Source organism: Nerophis ophidion, linkage group LG19 (genome assembly GCF_033978795.1).
Source record: "Nerophis ophidion isolate RoL-2023_Sa linkage group LG19, RoL_Noph_v1.0, whole genome shotgun sequence".
NCBI classification, from domain to species: Eukaryota; Metazoa; Chordata; class Actinopteri; order Syngnathiformes; family Syngnathidae; genus Nerophis; species Nerophis ophidion.
The window spans coordinates 25,731,604-25,750,617 of NC_084629.1; the positions used below are offsets into that span (position 1 = coordinate 25,731,604).

At 40.8% G+C, this 19,014-nt stretch overlaps 1 protein-coding gene across 4 annotated transcripts in view; it reads right to left on the minus strand.

The window, feature by feature from the left end:
• kdm6a (lysine (K)-specific demethylase 6A) overlaps positions 1–19,014 on the minus strand; it is a 133,527-nt gene that overhangs the window by 14,088 nt on the left and 100,425 nt on the right. For all 4 annotated transcript variants that reach the window (XM_061879672.1, XM_061879671.1, XM_061879674.1 and 1 more), the window contains 5 exons: positions 12,678–12,770; positions 12,499–12,576; positions 5,378–5,485; positions 4,864–5,277; positions 2,171–2,955 (listed from right to left, as the gene is read on the minus strand). In XM_061879672.1, coding sequence (XP_061735656.1) covers positions 2,171–2,955; positions 4,864–5,277; positions 5,378–5,485; positions 12,499–12,576; positions 12,678–12,770 — 1,478 coding nt within the window. The remainder of the gene's footprint in view (positions 1–2,170; positions 2,956–4,863; positions 5,278–5,377; positions 5,486–12,498; positions 12,577–12,677; positions 12,771–19,014) is intronic.

Below are 19,014 nucleotides of genomic sequence, written 5' to 3' on the forward strand. Positions count from 1 at the left end.
GTGCGGTCGGCGTGTGTCCGATGGCGCCGTAGGTGGTTGGAGAGATTTGTCATGTTGCCATTGTATTTTACATGTCTGACAAACAGTAAGCAACTGATTACAAACATCTCTGTCTTTGCAAAAGCTTAAGTGTTTATACATAATGGATTGCAATTACTTATGGCGTCTGGTGTTGACGTCACGGATGGGTGACAGACTTGTGTAAAGTTTGCGTTTTCATTCATTTGAAAAGTGCTAAAAACAACTTTATATACTGTTAAGTCTGCCGTCCTTAAAGCCAATGTTTTCTTTTTCTAGTATTGATAAAATTGATTAATTGCCTTTAAAATCGATGTTAGAGCGATATATACAGTGTATATTCTGGAAGGCCAACTAGCAGGGTTGAGAAAATTTTACTTGAATTTAAACTTTATAAATTGCTCTATCGATCAATCGTTACACCCTTAGTTTATAACAATGTTGATACTGAAACTTCAAATAGGCATGTTCACAGTTAAATTCAGACAAAACCCAGAAAAATGGTGTAACAATATAAATTAAATATTAAGATTATTTCCTATATTAAATCACTTAGTTTTTGCCCTTAAAGTCCCCCTGGGTCCAGGGACTTATTTCCTGGGTTTGTAAAAAATAACAAAAAAACACATTTTTTGATGATAAAAAATATCGACCCAACGGCTAACATTGTAGTATCGACCATATACAGATACTACAGGGTTTCTCCTTAATGTATTTGATTGTGGAGGTGCGCCATGGCAACATATTAGCCGCCACACCTTAAACATGAGGGGATTTTTTTTTAACGTGAAAACAATATAGAGTAATGTACTCTATTTTAGCGCCTAGAAGAAGACACACTAAGCCTGACGCTCTTTTTAGCTTTTATTGCCAATTTTACGCTAACAACGGGCCCAATCGCCGCAAGGATTTCCTCCGTGCACACGTCTGTCTCTGTGTTTCCTCCCAGACACTCAACACTTTCTCATTCTCTGCCGACAGTGTTTTCACGGACCATGGGGAAGAATTAACATCATAACATGCTAACATAGACATTAACACCAGCAGATAGTTACAGTATAAATTGAAAAACATAGATATAGTTTATGATTTGCGCACTATTGACTTCGATCAACGGAACAGCTGAAACCGAATGTTGTAATGACAAAAACAATATGCAGGGGGTTGTCAGAAAAGAGGCAGCATGTCCGCGATGTAGACAAACTTCAATCCATCCAAGATATTCCCGCGGACAGCATCCTTCAAATTACGATGATGCTGCCAGCTTTTGGGGAGAGAAAGGCTCTCAGCAGTGCAATGCAAGTGTGACATCAGCCTCTCTCCAGCTCGCTTTTCGACGCGGACATAGAGCGACAGAAGTAAAGAGTCTTTAAACAAAAGTACAGTCTAGAATAATTTAAAAATTCTAATAATTTGTTTTTATTTTGTCAAAGAAAAGAGACTAAAACAAATGGAGATATCACTAGAAAAAAAATCGCAACAAATGGTACAATAAGCAGCAACAATTGAAAAAATAGAGCATGATATTACATAAGAAAACATATATGTTAATCCTATAATTAATAACAAACCAGATTTGTTTAAAAAGACAAAAAAACTAATACATGCATTTAAAAGAAAATATATGTATCCGAGCAAATAATGTGATGATGTCATATTGACCATGCATGCCCCATTATCACAAATATCTTGCAAATCTAACTATTGTTACTGTCGATATTTGTATGGATCTGCCAACCTTTGTTTACATTCAAGAGCTCCAGCTAGCGGTTAGCATGCCCTCTGACTGTGTGTAATGTGGCATGTTTAGTTATTCCTCATTCTCCAGTGATGACTTGCAAAAACTGTTTATCTTCCGCCATCGATGCGAGGATTGCGGACTGAAAAGTGTCTTTGCTTTGTGGAGGGGAATTAGCCCCGAGCGAGGACATTACATTTTGTTGGCGCGTTCGTTTGCTTTTTCCTGCAAGATTTGCAGACAAAGCCAGAATGTGTCATCAACATGCATTATCATGATTTAACGATAGAATTAAAGCTCCATCGTATTCAAAATGTACGTAATTAATCATCTATTTTACACAACCCTACATTCAACAATAAAAAAGTAGTGCAGATTTGTGCAGATTGAGTATGAAAGCTGGAGATGTCTTACCTGCAGGCTTTGAGCACCTCGCTGGAGCTTGGGTAGATTGAAACAGAAGACCAGGGGGCCAGACCAGCGGGGGCTGAGTGTCTATGCACGCCTTCAAGAGGCCCCGCCTTTTGCGGGCTCCGAGAGTCCTCCTTCCCGTTCAGCGTGGGGCCCTCGCTGTTGGACTGGCTGTTAAGGCAGGAGAGGCCGCCGCCGGCTGAGCGGGTGGAGGGCGCTGCGGTGGCCGACAATGGCGAGGACGCAGACAAGTGCTCTGACGTAGCTTTGGCAGCGACCGAGTGGACATTGTTGATTTTCTCTGAGAAAGGCCCACCGTGGTTACTACAGTTATTATTGTCGTCGTTTGTCGCGGTTGTATTGGCTTGTCCCTTTAGCAAGGCTGAGAGCTGAGGATTGTCGGAACTGGGCGGGGCACCGGGTCGTGGCGGGCTGGCAGGGCCCTCCGTCCCCTGCGGCTGGACGTGATTAGTCAGTCCCTGTGCGGGCGTGGTGCTGACCGCCACGCCTGCACTGCTGCTGCCGCCCCCGGAGGGCGCATTGTCTTTGGTGTGGACCCCTGAGGTAGTGGTGGAGTGGGGAGGCGAGGACAAGTGGTTGGGGGTGGACTGGGGGGAAGTGGGGGACAAAGAGGAGGCCGAGGACGAGGCAGTGCAGGGCCCAGAAGAATGCCCCACCTGATTGAGAATGCCCGAGGAAGAGAAGGAGGTCTGGGGGGAAGAGGAGGAAGAGAAAGGGGGTTCTCCATTGGGACCTGCCGAATGTGAACCTGGACCTTTGTGAAGCCCCTGGACACAGACGAGAAGGAAGCAGATGAATGTTAATGAGCAGCACTTTGAACCGACAACTGCTTTTTATCACTTTAAAGACACATGCAGTACTATTTAACAAACCCAGACAAGAGGGTTGCACAATTCTGCAAAGTATGTGAATTACTATTCTTAAGCTTAGGAATGAGATGGTGCTCATGACATCAGCAGACAGTGTTAAAAGAGCAATGGGAACAGACACTCTCTCAAATTCACAAGTGCTCAATTAACAGCAGACATAGGCTCAAACAGTTTTAAGTGATTAATCGTTTTTACTATTCTAAAGTTTTATTACACAAATTTTATCCTGATACATCTCCACTCTGTGATAAATGTAAATCTGCTGAAGGACCATTGTCTCACTCGTTTTGGGGATGTCCAATTATTCAATCATTTTGGTCGAGCATTTTCTTTTTTTACTCGGGGGTATATCAGAGAAAACTTGTCCCTGACCGGGATATAATCTTGTTTGGGTGGTCTTCAGAAACACAAAAGCTTACAAAATATATTACAACTGTGTTGCTGCTTGGGACGGTCTTGGCCAAAAGACTCATTCTCAGAGACTGGAAAACCCCATCTGCACCCAACTTCAGGAACTGGTTAAATGAACTTGTGAATGTAATGACTCTTAAAAAAATAAGATTTATAAACTCTACAAATATGAATAAATGGGAACTAACCTGGAAACCTTTACTGACATATATTGAATCATAACTTATAGACATTTAAAGAAAAACAAAACTGCCGTCTTTTTTGTAGTTGTATTCCTTTTTTTTTTATTGTTATTATTTTTTGTATTGATTCTACACTACAATTGTTTTTTCTGTGTCACTTTTGATATGGTTTTGTCATGGTTTACTTGCATTTTTTTTTGGTGTGTGTGATTATTGTACTGTATTAATCAAGCCCTGTAATTTTTACATATTTTTTTTCCTTTCAAGTGTGTACGGTGGACAGGCCCTCGGGAGGTGATCTTGTGATCACTTTCTGAGAATCCTTGATGCCGAGGAATATTCACCCATTTTGCTGTGGTTTGGATAGCCCGCTGATCATGAGCCGCAGCGGGATGGATGGATGGATGGATGGATATATATATATATATATATATATATATATATATATATATATATATATATATATATATATACAGTATATATATATATATATATATATATACAATATTTTGGTATATTTTCTAATAATGTCTATAATGTCTATCCTTGAGTTGTTAAAGTTCGAGTGCACCTCTCTCCTCAAGTGTGTATGTGAGTGTGTATGAGTGGATGTGTGCCTGTATGAAGGGTTTGCCTGAGCAAAGTATGACTATTTGTCATTTTAACTGTAAAATCTAATAAAATATATTTGCAAAAAAAAGGAATGAGATGGGACCATTTTTCTGCACACATGTTCAGGACCATACAGCAGGTAATAAAGGTGGGAATCTTTGGGCAACTCACGACTGGATTATGATTCAGCAGCTACGATTTGATTTAAAATCGATTATTGATGCATCTTTAATATGAGTTTTCAGTTTTATATTTCTTTTCGTTTCACTAAATTAGCGTTTATCACGGATAACTTAAAAAACAAAAAATCACTTGGAATGAAAAACAGTTAAACTAATTCACACATTTATCAAATTAATGAAAATGTGTGCAAAACCTGACCATATGTGCCCTAAAGTAAAGGAGGTGTTTGGATCGCTCAGTGAGGTGGTTCGCTGCAGTCAGCCAAGTTTTAGAACTGTCTGCATGACTTAATTTACAATGAATAAATTGACTATTGATTATTGATGTCTACTAATCGATTCTATAATCGTCCATGTCCGATAGCAATTGTGACCTAGTATAATAAACATAATAACATAGTGATGAGGTAATGTGTTACCTGAGTGGTAGTGTTGCTATGTGGGCTCCTCCACGTCTCGTCCGTGTGACCCGGACTCGCGCTGCTGCAGCTGCTGCTGGGGTGACCAGCGGCGGCTGTGCAGTTGTGAGGTAGAGAGTTCTGCTGCTGCGCGTAAGGCACGATTCCGTTACTCGTGCCGCTACTTCCCGGCGGCGCGGCATGGGCGTGATCTGGCCCGGGGCACCTGCCGTCCAGCGGCCCAGAGGACGACGACGACGGACTCTGACATGAGCCGTTTGCCGTGGGCTGGGCGACACACGGGGGTCTGATGGCTGTGTGATTGACAGGGGAGGAGCCCTGGAGGACTGCGTGGTTGTGGGGGTGGTGGTTGTTGATGGGACCGTTGGGAAGGCTGGGTCGCAGCTGGGCGCCCGCCGTTGCCTGCTGCCTCATCTGGGAGGAAAGCAAAGAGGGTCAATACCTGCACAAACTTTACTCCTTCTTATATTGAATACACAAAAGAGGAAACGTGGGAAAAGTCCAAAATGTCTACCTGCTGCTGATGCTGCTGCATGAGTGAGAACTGGTTCTCCAGCTGATCCAGCATCTGCAACTGCAGGGGCTTCAGGAGGCCTCTGTTGGTCCGCAAGTGGTCCAGAAGCTACATAGGAAACATTTTATACTATTAATAGCATGTTCAAAAGAAAACGAACACCATGCTGGTATTATTGGTTTTACATATGCAGCACACCTTATCTGCCACTAGAGGTCTCTCAATCAACCTGGCATAAACACGTCAATAATCAATTTATTACAAGCTTATATTAACTTCACCTCTAAACTGCGCTCTAAGCAGGGTTGGCATAGCTTGATGCCACCCATACAGACACTCCCTTTAGATTCGAGGGAAAAGTGCGGACTTCAAACTGCATACAGGTTATTAAATGGTTAAAACTAGCTGAGCAAAACCATATTTATGATCAACTGCAGTGGGAGAAGTAGAATGGTAAGCAAATAATGACGTCATGGGTTGACTGATGTAAACACACACACACGCCTGACTTTTCCCACTGCATAATCCATGATGTTATATGCATCTTTTTTGAAGTGGGCAAACACTTTGTTGAAATGTGTACACAAGTTAGTACATTGAAACCACCTGAGGTATCGCCTGGCTTTAAAAAGAAATAATACAAATTATTAATATTATTACAAACCCCGTTTCGATATGAGTTGGGAAATTGTGTTAGATGTAAATATAAACAGAATACAATGATTTGCAAATCATTTTCAACCCATATTTAGTTGAATATGCTACAAAGACAACATATTTGATGTTCAAACTGATAAACATTTTTTTTTTGCAAAAAAATCATTGACTTTAGAATTTGATGCCAGCAACACGTGACAAAAAAGTTGAGAAAGGTGGCCATAAATACTGATAAAGTTGACGAATGCTGATCAAACACTTATATGGAACATCCCACAGGTGTGCAGGCTAATTGGGAACAGGTGGGTGCCATGATTGGGTATAAAAGCAGCTTCCATGAAATGCTAAGTAATTCACAAACAAGGATGGGGCGAGGATCACCAATTTGTAAGCAAATTGTCGAACAGTTTTAGAACAACATTTCTCAACGAGCTATTGCAAGGAATTTAGGGATTTTACCATCTACGGTCCGTAAAATCATCAAAAAGTTCAGAGAATCTGGAGAAATCACTGCACGTAAGCGATGATATTACAGACTTTTGATCTTCAGGCGGTACTGCATCAAAAACCGACATCAGTGTGTAAAGGATATCACCACATGGGCTCAAGAACACTTCATAAAACCACTGTCAGTAACTACAGTTGGTCGCTACATCTGTAAGTGCAAGTTAAAACTCTACTATGAAAAGCCAAACCCATTTATCAACAATATCCTGAAACGCCGCCGGCTTGGCTAGGCCCGAGCTCCCTTAGATGGACTGATGCAAAGTGGAAAGGTGTTCTGTGGTCTGACGAGTCCATATTTCATATTATATTTGGAAACAGAGGACGTTGTCCTCCAGAACAAAGAGGAAAATAACAATTCGGATTGTTATAGTTGCAAATTTCAAAAGCCAGCATCTGTGATGGTATGGGGTTGTATTTGTGCCTAAGGCATTGGTAACTTACACATCTGTAAAGGCACCATTAATGCTGAAAGGTCCATACAAGTTTTGGAGCAACATATGTTGTCATCCAAGCAACGATATGGACGCCTCTGCTTATTTCAGCAAGACAAGTGTTACAACAGCGTGGCTTCGTAAAAAAGAGTGCGGGTACTCATCTCTCCCGCCTGCAGTCCAGACCTGTCTCCCATCGAAAATGTGTGGCGCATTATGAAGCATAAAATACGACAGCGGAGACCCCGGACTGTTGAACGACTGAAGCTCTACATAAAACAAGAATGGGAAAGAATTCCACTTTCAAAGCTTCAACAATTAGTTTCTTCAGTTCCCAAACATTTATTGAGTGTTGTTAAAAGAAAAGGTGATGTAACACAGTGGTGAACATGCCCTTTCCCAACTACTTTGGCACGTGTTGGAGCCATGAAATTCTAAGTCAATTACTATTTGCAAAAAAAAAATAAAGTTTATGAGTTTGAACATCAAATATCAATTGAATATGGGTTGAAAGGGATTTGCAAATCATTGTATTCCGTTTATATTTATATCTAACACAATTTACAAACTCATATGGAAACGGGGTTTGTATGTATTACACCCCTTTGATGTTGAAAGTTTCACTACATGACTATATTTGTAAAAAATTTTGAATATATTTTATATTAGCATTCTTTGTGTAAGAAGGGTTCAGTTGACATTTTCATATAAATTTTTCCCCCGCTCAGATTTGAGGTTTTTCTATGATTTTAGGCACAAGTGATGTAAAGATTATCAATGCTAATGATACATTGCAGCAAAATTCCTTTATGTTAAAGTTACTGCTAAAAATGGTAATGATCCTAAAACATAGCACTTTAAAAATATTCATATTGACTCACTGCTCATTTTCTGGCGTAGCAGCTGGCGTGCTAATCTCTATCTAGCTTAAATGCAAACATGAATACAAGACACAATGTCTTTCCACAGTACGGACGTCATAAACCAGGCGTAATGAACTGGTGGCCCGTGGGCCACATTAGGCCTGCCAATGCTTTCATTTTGGCCCTGCGAACACCACCCAAATAGGCTTAATGAAGCCATTCCAACCAGGGTTGCTCATGATTGCAGTACACAGAAGCAGAAGTGGGTTGGTAGAAGAAGATGGCACTATTGACCCTGAAAAAAATCTAAATAGAAAGCGAAAATCTGCCTTAGTAGCAACTGGACAACAAAGTATGAATGTATTGAAATTGCTGACTTTGTGATGTTTTTTGTATTCATGGTCATGTTGCTTTTGGCTGTTTAACTGTGCCGATCAAAACTGTTCAATACATGTAGCGCTGAATTTGACCAGCAGGGAGCGATAAAGCTGCGCCTTAGATTTAATTGTGTTAAACCACGTGTGCGATGATTGCTGTGTATATTAACACTTAACCTTCTATTTAATCGTATTTTCTTTTTCCAGCCTTCGTAACTGAGCTACTGTGTATAACCCTTTCCTTTGTGGGCCATTAAAGTTTGTCTAAGTTTACACAATGGACATTATTCATGTAAACTACACAATGGACATTATACTTTTGTAATGTTTATATCTTCAGTCTTACAAAACCTAAATCAAAGAATAATGTAACAGTAATGTAACTGAGGTAGAAAAATCATTCAAAAAAAAGATCATCAAACATCAACAAAACTTAACTTCTGTTTTGTCTGTTAACTATCTGTGTAGCTGCACACGCTGGAAACTAGTAGCCAGGGGAGAATAATCAATTTATTGACAGTGCAATGAGAAAGCTGATGTGTTTACTTTGTAAATAAGTAAACAAAGTCTCAAAGAAATATAGGCACTTTCTAAAGAAACATCCAAATGTTGATGCCTGGCCCCTGAGACCTTGGGCTCTTGAAACTGAGGCGCTCTTCATTATGTAGTCGAATAGCCCTGTCATAAACCAATCTAAGCTCGAATAAAAACATTGCTGTCAGAGCAACCAAGACATTTAATTGTGCACATTGAACCTCCAGAGTGATAAATATGAATACATACTGTACATCGACATGTCTACAACAAGAAGTGAACCAACGTGATGAACATAAACCAGGAAAGAAGTGGCATCCCCGGTACTGCCTTTATCATTAAAGACACTAAGACCTTTGGAAATTAAAACGGAAGAAGAAAAACATATGTAAACACTCAAATAACAACAATACCGCTGCTAATAAACCAGAACAATGTACCGTATTTTTCGGACTATAAGACGCACTTAAAATCCTTTCATTTTCTCAAAAATGGACAGTGCGCCTTATAACCCAGTGCGCCTAATGTACGGAATAATTCTAGTTGTGCTTACCGACCTCGAAGCAATTTTATTTGGTACATGGTATAATGATGAGTGTGACCGGTATATGGTAGTCACACATAAGAGATACGTGTGGACTGCAAAATGACGCCTGTAAACAACACCAAAATTTTAAATGTTCCATTGAAAATAAAGAAAATTACACACAGCACTAAAAAAATCTTTCAAAATGTTTTGGTACGACTTTGAAGCAGCATCACTTCATGGAATGTCAGCCCATTACAGCTACTGTAGTCAGAGATACAAATATTACTTTGGTGTGTATAAGGAGAAAAATGGCACCCATTAGTAGACATTATCTGGCGTTTTGTTTCACTATATTATTCAAACATATTTTTTCTTACCTTCTGGTACCTGCTGATCTGTATTAGAGATCTGCATAACTCGAGAAAATTTGCGCAAGTCTGCCTTTGTGGTCCGTAAGCTTCTTTTTCTCTATTTTCTTGTTATGGGACATTCACCATTTGATGTTGCCATTTCTAATATAAAGTAGTGTAAAGTTGTAACTCATAACTCCCTACGGAAGCGCTAAAAACCACTAGAGTAGTGGGTTTACATAATTCACCCACGGAACTTTAGTTATTAGACAGTTCCAGTCAAACAAGTTTTCACGGGACACATTTCCGGCGTTGTTGCACGAGTGAGCCACGAATGAGAGGATGCTGCTCCGTTGTTGATTTAAGTAAAGTCTGAATGTCATTAAAACAGTTAGCTCCATCTTTTGCCACTTTTTCCCCGTCCTTGCACGCTACACCGCTACAACAAAGATGATGGAGAAAAGACGCTGTCGAAGGTGAGGCATGTAAATAAGACCGCCCACAAAACGGCGCATCCTGAAGCGACTACCAGAAAGCGACTTGAAGATGATCTGTAAAACATCATCAATGCAACATTTTGACCAAAGAACCTTCATTACATGTTGTGTAGACCACAATATAGTCTTATAAATTAAGAAGTACGCCTTATAATCCGGTGCACCTTTTGTATGAAATAATAATAATAATAACAATAATAATAATGGATTAGATTTATATCGCGCTTTTCTATTGTTAGATACTTAAAGCGCTCACAGAGAAGTGGGAACCCATCATTCATTCACACCTGGTGGTGGTAAGCTACATCTGTAGCCACAGCTGCCCTGGGGTAGATTGACGGAAGCGTGGCTGCCAGTTTGTGCCTACGGCCCCTCCGACCACCACCTATCATTCATTCATCATTCATTCACCAGTGTGAGCGGCACCGGGGGCAAAGGGTGAAGTGTCCTGCCCAAGGACACAACGGCAGCGATTTGGATGTCAATAGGTGGGAAGCGAACCTGCAACCCTCAGATTCTAGGTCCTAGCGGGGTGTATAATATAAGCAGTAAGAGTCATGGATGCATTGCATTCTGGGTAATTATTATGTCGCGTTTATAATGTGTTAAAGAGCCAATGTTCTCCAGAAATGTGTTTGTCATTCTTGTTTGGTGTGGGTTCACAGTGTGGCACATATTAGTAAGAGTGTTAAACTTGTTTATATAGGGACGGCGTGGCGCAGTGGCCGTGCGCAACCCGAGGGTCCCTGGTTCAAATCCCACCTAGTACCAACCTCGTCACGTCCGTTGTGTCCTGAGCAAGACACTTCTACCTTGCTCCTGATGGGTGCTGGTTGGCAGCTCCCTCCATCAGTGTGTGAATGTGTGTGTGAATGCGTAAATGTGGAAGAAGTGTCAAAGCGCTTTGAGTACCTTGAAGGTAGAAAAGTGCTATACAAGTACAACCCATTTAACCTTCAGTGTAACCGGTGTGGCTGATGAACAAGACCTCTGGTTTGCACAATAGTACAAGCAAAACAAAACTCTTTATGCTGTGTAGATTCATTACACATTTCAAAAGAGTATTGCAGCCCCCGTTGTCGTTGTGAAGTAGGTCAAAATGGCTCTTTGAGTGGTAAAGGTTGCCGACCTTGCTGCCTCTGCCAGTTTGAAAATGACGACAAGGAAAGTGTCACTCGTAACGCCACGAATTTGACCCGGTGGTTAAAGTAAGCATGCGCTAATAATTTTGGGAAGAAAGTTTGACCCGGCAGTGAAGTGAAGTGAAGTGAATTATATTTATATAGCGCTTTTTCTCAAGTGACTCAAAGCGCTTTACATAGTGAAACCCAATATCTAAGTGACGTTTAAACCAGTGTGGGTGGCACCGGGAGCAGGTGGGTAAAGTGTCTTGCCCAAGGACACAACGGCAGTAACTAGGATGGCACAAGCGGGAATCGAACCTGCAACCCTCAAGTTGCTGGCACGGCCGCTCTACCAACCGAGCTATGCAGTATTTCAAGGCAGCTATGCAGTATTTCAAGGCAGGCGTATATTACATGCCCGGCGACAATTCAAGGAAATACGGTATTTTTGGTTGATTAGTGTAAGCCACAGTAATTGTTATTGTTTTTTTGTTAATGGCCGTGATGGTGATGAAAATGATAAATACATTAATAATGATGCACAAATGGTGTCTGTTATTTTAAATATTTTTGTTTTTTTAAGTAATGTTTTTAATATCTATTGTTTTGTTTTTTTAGTATTGTCCTTGTATGTTTTCTTAATTGCCGTGGGATTTCTATCCAAGTATTGCAAAGAGGGGATTGGGTTGGAGTTGTTCTATATATATTTTTTTTAATCAGACTAATACGATTCTGTGTGAATTGTTTTGTAAATAAAACAAATGGTTAATAACATAGAAACAAATACATAAATAATCTATTGTTTTCATATCCCATATTTTTATAATAGATCATTTAATATTTTCTTGCAATTTTTGCACATAATTAAATGTCTTAAAATAATAATAGTGATTGAAAGCACTGTAGTGTAGTTTATAAAAGACAGTAGCATTTGCTCCCTACGCACTGTTCTTTGCAGGTTTTTAAAATAAAAACTTGAAAAACTTAAACAACTAATTTTATTCTTACGTTTATGTTAGCATTTAGCAGTTAGCTGCGCAAGCCTAACAAATAGGGCACTGGTTGCCAGATAGCGATGAGCGCGCTACAGTGCATTATCCGAATATCTCAGTATTTCTAAATAATAAGGTACATTTAGGACCAATTTAATTTAAAACACAAAGTTAGTACGGGATCCCCGGATCTTTCTGTCTATTAGTTGTGGAAATCGTTGAAGGCTTAAAATAAAAAACAAAAGGCAAATATTTCCTACCTGAAGCTTCTGTGGGGTAAGATACCAGCTTGGAACCGGCTGCTGATTGGCACTGTCAGCACACAAATCGGCGCCACTCTGCACACAACCAGTCCAAGAGGGAAAAAAAATACAGCTCATTATTTAACGCAGTGTGATTAAAGTGTGCAGTGATAGGCATGTGTGGCTTTTGGCGTTACTTTAGCTGGGCTGGCAGTGCGTTTCTTCTTGGCAGGGCTGGCCTGTAGGTTGCTGTGATTGCTGGTGCTTTGGGCTCCCTCCCCCTTACAGGCCTACAAAATCCAGCAGAGAAACAGCTTGTGATGACAGCCATCTGCACTTTGGTGAACAGGGGGGGGACGACTCAAAATGACCAGTGAAGTCTTTTTTAAAAGAAAAAAGTCATGCTTCCAAATAAAGAATGTATGACAACTCTGATTGCAATACAGCTTGCTTATACACCTTAATTTTTGATTAAGGTCTGAATCAGAGCATTCATGCTGTGATTTCTTTGGTGGAATAATGCAACAATAGCGTTGCATCAGTGTGGAGACATGCAGTGAGCCGAGTCTCTACTAATGCGGTTTAAATCAGTCAGCGTTGAATAAACAATAATAAAAGCTACTTAAAATTATTTTGACTATATTTGATTCAGTTGCAGCTATTGGGCTTTATTGAGAGCGCTAACAACAGATATGGTAGTAATGTTCTGCTAAAAGCCTGGCTAAGCTAAGCTAATCTTAAAGGGGAACTGCGCTTTTTTGGGGGAATTTCGTTCACAATCATTATGAAAGACAAGAACACAAATGTATTTTTTTAAATTAGGATTTTAAAAAGGATAAAAAAACATTTGGAAGCTAGGGCTAATTGGATTCCCCGTTATAGCCTTCAAAGCCCTCTCAGACAACTTCAAAACCCTACATCAATGTTTTATATATAAACCCAAAACCAGTGAAGTTGGCATGTTGTGTAAATGGTGAATAAAAACAGAATACATGTATTTGCTAATCCTTTTCAACTTTTATTCAATTGAATAGACTGCAAATCCAAGATATTTAATGTTCGAATTGGGAAACTTAATTTTGCAAGTAATCATTAACTTAGAATTTAATGGCAGCAACACATTGCAAACAAGTTGGCACAGGGGCATTTTTACCACTGTGTTACATGACCTTTCCTTTTAACAACACTCAGTAAACGTTTGGAAAATGAGGAGACTAATTTTTTAAGCTTGTCAGGTGGAATTCTTTCCCATTCTTGCTAGATGTACATCTTAAGTTGTTCAACAGTCAGGGATCTCCGTTGTGGTATTTTAGGCTTCATATTGTGCCACACATTTTCAATGAGAGACAGGTCTGGGCTATAGACAGGTCTGGACTACAGGCAGGCTAGTCTAGTACGCGCACTCTTTTACTATGAAGCCACGCTGTTGTAACACGTGGCTTGGCATTGTCTTGCTGAAATAAGCAGGGGTGTCCATGAAAAAGAAGTTGCTTGGATGGCAACATATGTTGCTCCAAAATCTGTATGCACCTTTCAGCATTAATGGTGCCTTCACAGATGTGTAAGTTACCTACGCTTGGGCACTAATACACCCCCATACCATCACAGAGGCTGGCTTTTGGACTTTGCGCCTATAAAAAATCCGGACGGTTCTTTTCCTATTTGGTCCAGAGGACACGTATTCCACAGTTCCAAAAACTATTTGAAATGTGGACTAGTCAGACCACAGAACAATTTTTCAGTTTGCTTTAGTCCATTTTAGATGAGCTCGGGCCCAGCGAAACCGGCAGCGTTTAAAATACCAATAATTGTCAAACATACACTAGGTGTGGCAAAATTATTCTCTGCATTCTACCCATCACCCCTGATCGCCCCCTGGGAGATGAGATGGCCGCGCCCGCGAATAATTTTTGGTGATTTAGCTTAGTAGGTTTCTGGGTGTTGTTGATAAATGGCTTTCGCTTTGCATAGTAGAGTTTTAACTTGCACTTACAGATGTGTTCTTGAGGCCATGTTGTGATATCCTTTAGACACTGATGTCGCTTTTGGTTGTAATACTGCCTGAGGGATCAACGGTCCGTAATATTATCGCTTATGGGCAGTGATTTCTCCAGATTCTCTGAAACTTTTGATGACATTACGGACCATAGATTGTGAAATACCTAAATTCCTTGCAATAACTCGTTGAGAAATGTTGTTTTATAACTGTTGGATAATTTGCTTACACATTTGTTCACAAAGTGGTGACCCTCACCCCAACCTTGTTTTTTGAATGACTGAGCATTTCGCGGAAGCTGCTTTTATACCCAATCATGGCACCCACCTGTTCCCAATTAGCCTGTTTACCTGTGGGATGTTCCAAAAAAAGAGTTTGATGAGCATTCATCAACTTTCGCATTTTTTTTGCCACTTTGCAAGCTTTTGGAAACATGTTGCAGGCATCAAATTCCAAATGAGCTAATATTTGCAAAAAATAAAATTTTCCAGTTTGAACATTAAATATCTTGTCTTTGTAGTCTAATCAATTTAATATAGGATTTTCAAATATCTGTATTATTTCTATTTGCGATTTACACAACGTGCCAACTTCGCTGGTATTGGGGTTTGCACACACTTCAAGTATATACATAAAGTGGTAACAAACATGGGAAGTCCTGTGGGGAGTGCTCAGAGAGTATGGGGTCCCCTCACTGTACGATCAGTGTAAGAGCTTGGTCCGCATTGCCGACAGTAAGTCGGACACGTTTCCAGTGAGGGTTGGACTCCGCCAAGGCTGCCCTTTGTCACCGATTCTGTTCATAACTTTTATGGACAGAATTTCTAGGCGCAGTCAAGGCGTTGAGGGGTTCTGGTTTGGTGGCGGTGGGATTAGGTTTTTGATTTTTGCAGATAATGTGGTCCAGATGGCTTCATCTAGCCGGGATCTTCAGCTCTCACTGGATCGGTTCGCAGCAGAGTGCGAAGCGACCGGAATGACAATCAGCACATCCAAGTCCGAGTCCATGGTTCTCTCCCGGAAAAGGTTGGAATGCCATCTCCGGGTTGGGGAGGAGACCCTGCCCCAAGTGGAGGAGTTAAAGTACCTAGGAGTCTTGTTCACGAGTGGGGGAAGAGCGGAACGTGAGATCGACAGGCGGATCGGTGCGGCGTCTTCAGTAATGCGGACGTTGTACCGATCCGTTGTGGTGAAGAAGAAGCTGAGCCGGAAGGCAAAGCTCTCAATTTAATGGTCGATCTACGTCCCCATCCTCACCTATGGTCATGATCTTTGGGTCATGACCGAAAGGATAAGATCACGGGTACAAGCGGCCGAAATGAGTTTCCTCCGCCGGGTGGCGGGGCTCTCTCTTAGAGATAGGGTGAGAAGCTCTGCCATCTGGGAGGAACTCAAAGTAAAGCCGCTGCTCCTCCACATCGAGAGGAGCCAGATGAGGTGGTTTGGGCATCTGGTCAGGATGCCACCCGAACGCCTCCCTACGGAGGTGTTTAGGGCACGTCTAATCAAAAGTAGGCCACGGGAAGACCTAGGACACGTTGGGAAGACTATGTCTCCCGGCTGGCCTGTGAACGCCTCGGGATCCCCCGGGAAGAGCTATACGAAGTGGCTGGGGAGAGGGAAGGGAAGATAGATGGATGGATGGATGGATGGATGGGATGGTTCTATATTTATCGTATTTTGATTATTGTGAGTATATATAAACGTGACTTCTACAGTACATTGATTTCCGTTTCCATAACAGTGCACGTCTGACAATGTGTGTTACTACTTCCGGATACAAAACGCTTGTGTGTGCTCTCCTCATGGTCACAAACCACAAAGACGACTATTTTTTGGCAAATGAGGATTCGCAACGTTATCTTATTGAACGAAGAAGAGGGTGAAACGTTGGAGCAGACGGAAGCCGAGAGAGTGAGGTGAAAACAACTCAGTGTGTAATTCGGGGACAAGCCATTTTGACATAAATGGTGTGCTAACCTCAAATAAACCAGAAAAACCGTCCCCGGCCAGCTGGACTAAAGAGACAACTTTCATTGAGTGAGTCACACTTTATACAGCACACCATGCCTGGTATTACAACTACAGTATAGTACAAACCCCGTTTCCATATAAGTTGGGAAATTGTGTTGGATGTAAATATAAACTGAATACAATGATTTGCAAATCCTTTTCAACTCATATTCAAATGACTACTCTACAAAGACAAGATATTTGATGTTCAAACTCATAAACTAAATTTTTTTTGCAAATAACAATTAACTTAGAATTTCATGGCTGCAACACGTGCCAAAGTAGTTGGGAAAGGGCATGTGCACCACTGTGTTACATCACCCTTTCTTTTAACAACACTCAATAAACGTTTTGGAACTGAGGAAACTAATTGTTGGAGCTTTGAAAGTGGAATTCTTTCCCATTCTTGTATTATGTAGAGCTTCAGTCGTTCAACAGTCCGTTGTCTCCGCTGTCGTATCTTACGCTTCATAATGACCCACACATTTTCGATGGGAGACAGGTCTGGACAGCGGGTGGGCCAGGAAAGCACTCTTTATTTACGAAGCCACGCTGTTGTAACACGTGCTGAATGTGGCTTGGCATTGTCTTGCTGAAATAAGCAGGGGCGTCCATTAAAAAAACAGCGCTTAGATGGCAGTATATGATGTTCCAAAACCTGTATGTACCTTTCAGCATTAACGGTGCCTTCACAGATGTGTAAGTTGCTCATGCCTTGGGCACTAATACACACCCATACCATCACAGATGCTGGCTTTTGAACTTTGCGTCGATAACAGTTTGGATGGTTCGCCTCCCCTTTGGTCCGGATGACACGATGTCGAATATTTCCAAAAACAATTTGAAATGTGGACTCGTCAGACCACAGAACACTTTTCCACTTTGCATCAGTCCATCTTGGATGATCTCGGGCCCAGAGAATCCGGCGGTGTTTCTGGATTTTGTTGATAAATGGCTTTCGCTTTGCATAGTAGAGCTTTCACTGGCATTTGCAGATGTAGCGACAAACTGTATTTAGTGACAGTGGTTTTCTGAAGTGTTCCTAAACCCATGTGGTGATATCCTTTAGAGATTGATGTCGGTTTTTAATACAGTGCCGTCTGAAAGATCGAAGGTCACGGTCATACAATGTTGGTTTCCAGCCATGCCGCTTACGTGGAGTGATTTCTCCAGATTCTCTGAACCTTTTGATGATATTATGGACCGTAGACGTTGAAATCCCTAAATTACTTGCAATTGCACTTTGAGAAACGTTGTTCTTAAACTGTTTGACTATTTGCTCACGCAGTTGTGGACAAAAGGGTGTACCTCGCCCCATCCTTTCTTGTGAAAGAATGAGCATTTTTTGGGAAAATGTTTTTATACCCAATGATGGCACCCACCTGTTTCCAATTGGCCTGCACATCTGTGGGATGTTCCAAATAAGTGTTTGATGAGCATTCCTCAATTTTGTCAGTATTTATTGCCACCCTTCCCAACTTTTTTGTCACGTGTTGCTGGCATTAAATTCTAAAGTTAATTATTATTTGCACAACAAAAAAAAAAAGTTTATCAGTTTGAACATCAAACATGTTGTCTTTGTAGCATATTCAACTGAATATGGGTTGAAAATGATTTACAAATCATTGTATTCGGTTTATACATCTAACACAATTTCCCAACTCTTATGGAAATGGGGTTTGTAATACTGTATAGCTAGCTATGTAAAAAAACATGAAATGTGGGCTAAAACTTTCCAGACACTGTAATATGTTGATTGTTCATGTTTTTCAGTCGGTACAGATTAGTGTTGTATCGCAGTGTTGTGCATTACAAACTCCAACGTGTTTCGTGCTGATGTAGAAGCTAGATTATCTCTTGCCGTAATTAGCTTCCACGACTAAGAGCGTAGCACGCCAATGTGTTAATGTTCTAGAAAAAGAGGTTCCTCAGTGTTTGGTCTTACAATAACAATGTTGCTACAGCTTGGTTATTATACAGGCTACGGATTGTAAATTAAGTATTATTGACGGTTTTTGAGTGCATTTTTAAAGTGATTTAGAGGTAGAAATGATTGCTCCCATTAGGTGCATTTCTAGCCACCTAGAACGAGACGGTTTTTAAATGTTGGAATGCAAAAAAGTAAAACTTTTGTCTTCTTGTCTCTTATAAGGATTGTGAATGATAGGCACAATTACAGAAAAGTGTAATTCCCCGTTAAGCGTACATATGCCATTCAACAGTGTTTTTAAATGACCACTTTTAACTCACCATTAAACTTGTGTGACGGTTAAGAATGCTCAAATGTGGAAAAAGTTTGACTCGAGGGATGGATGATATGGCCTAATAACTCTATTGCGATATAGACTGCAGTCTCTTGTGGTAACGATAATGGTCGGAAAATATTATATAAATGATAAATAAATGAGTTGTACTTGTATAGCGCTTTTCTACCTTCAAGGTACTCAAAGCGCTTTGACACTACTTCCACATTTACCCATTCACACACACATTCACACACTGATGGAGGGAGCTGCCATGCAAGG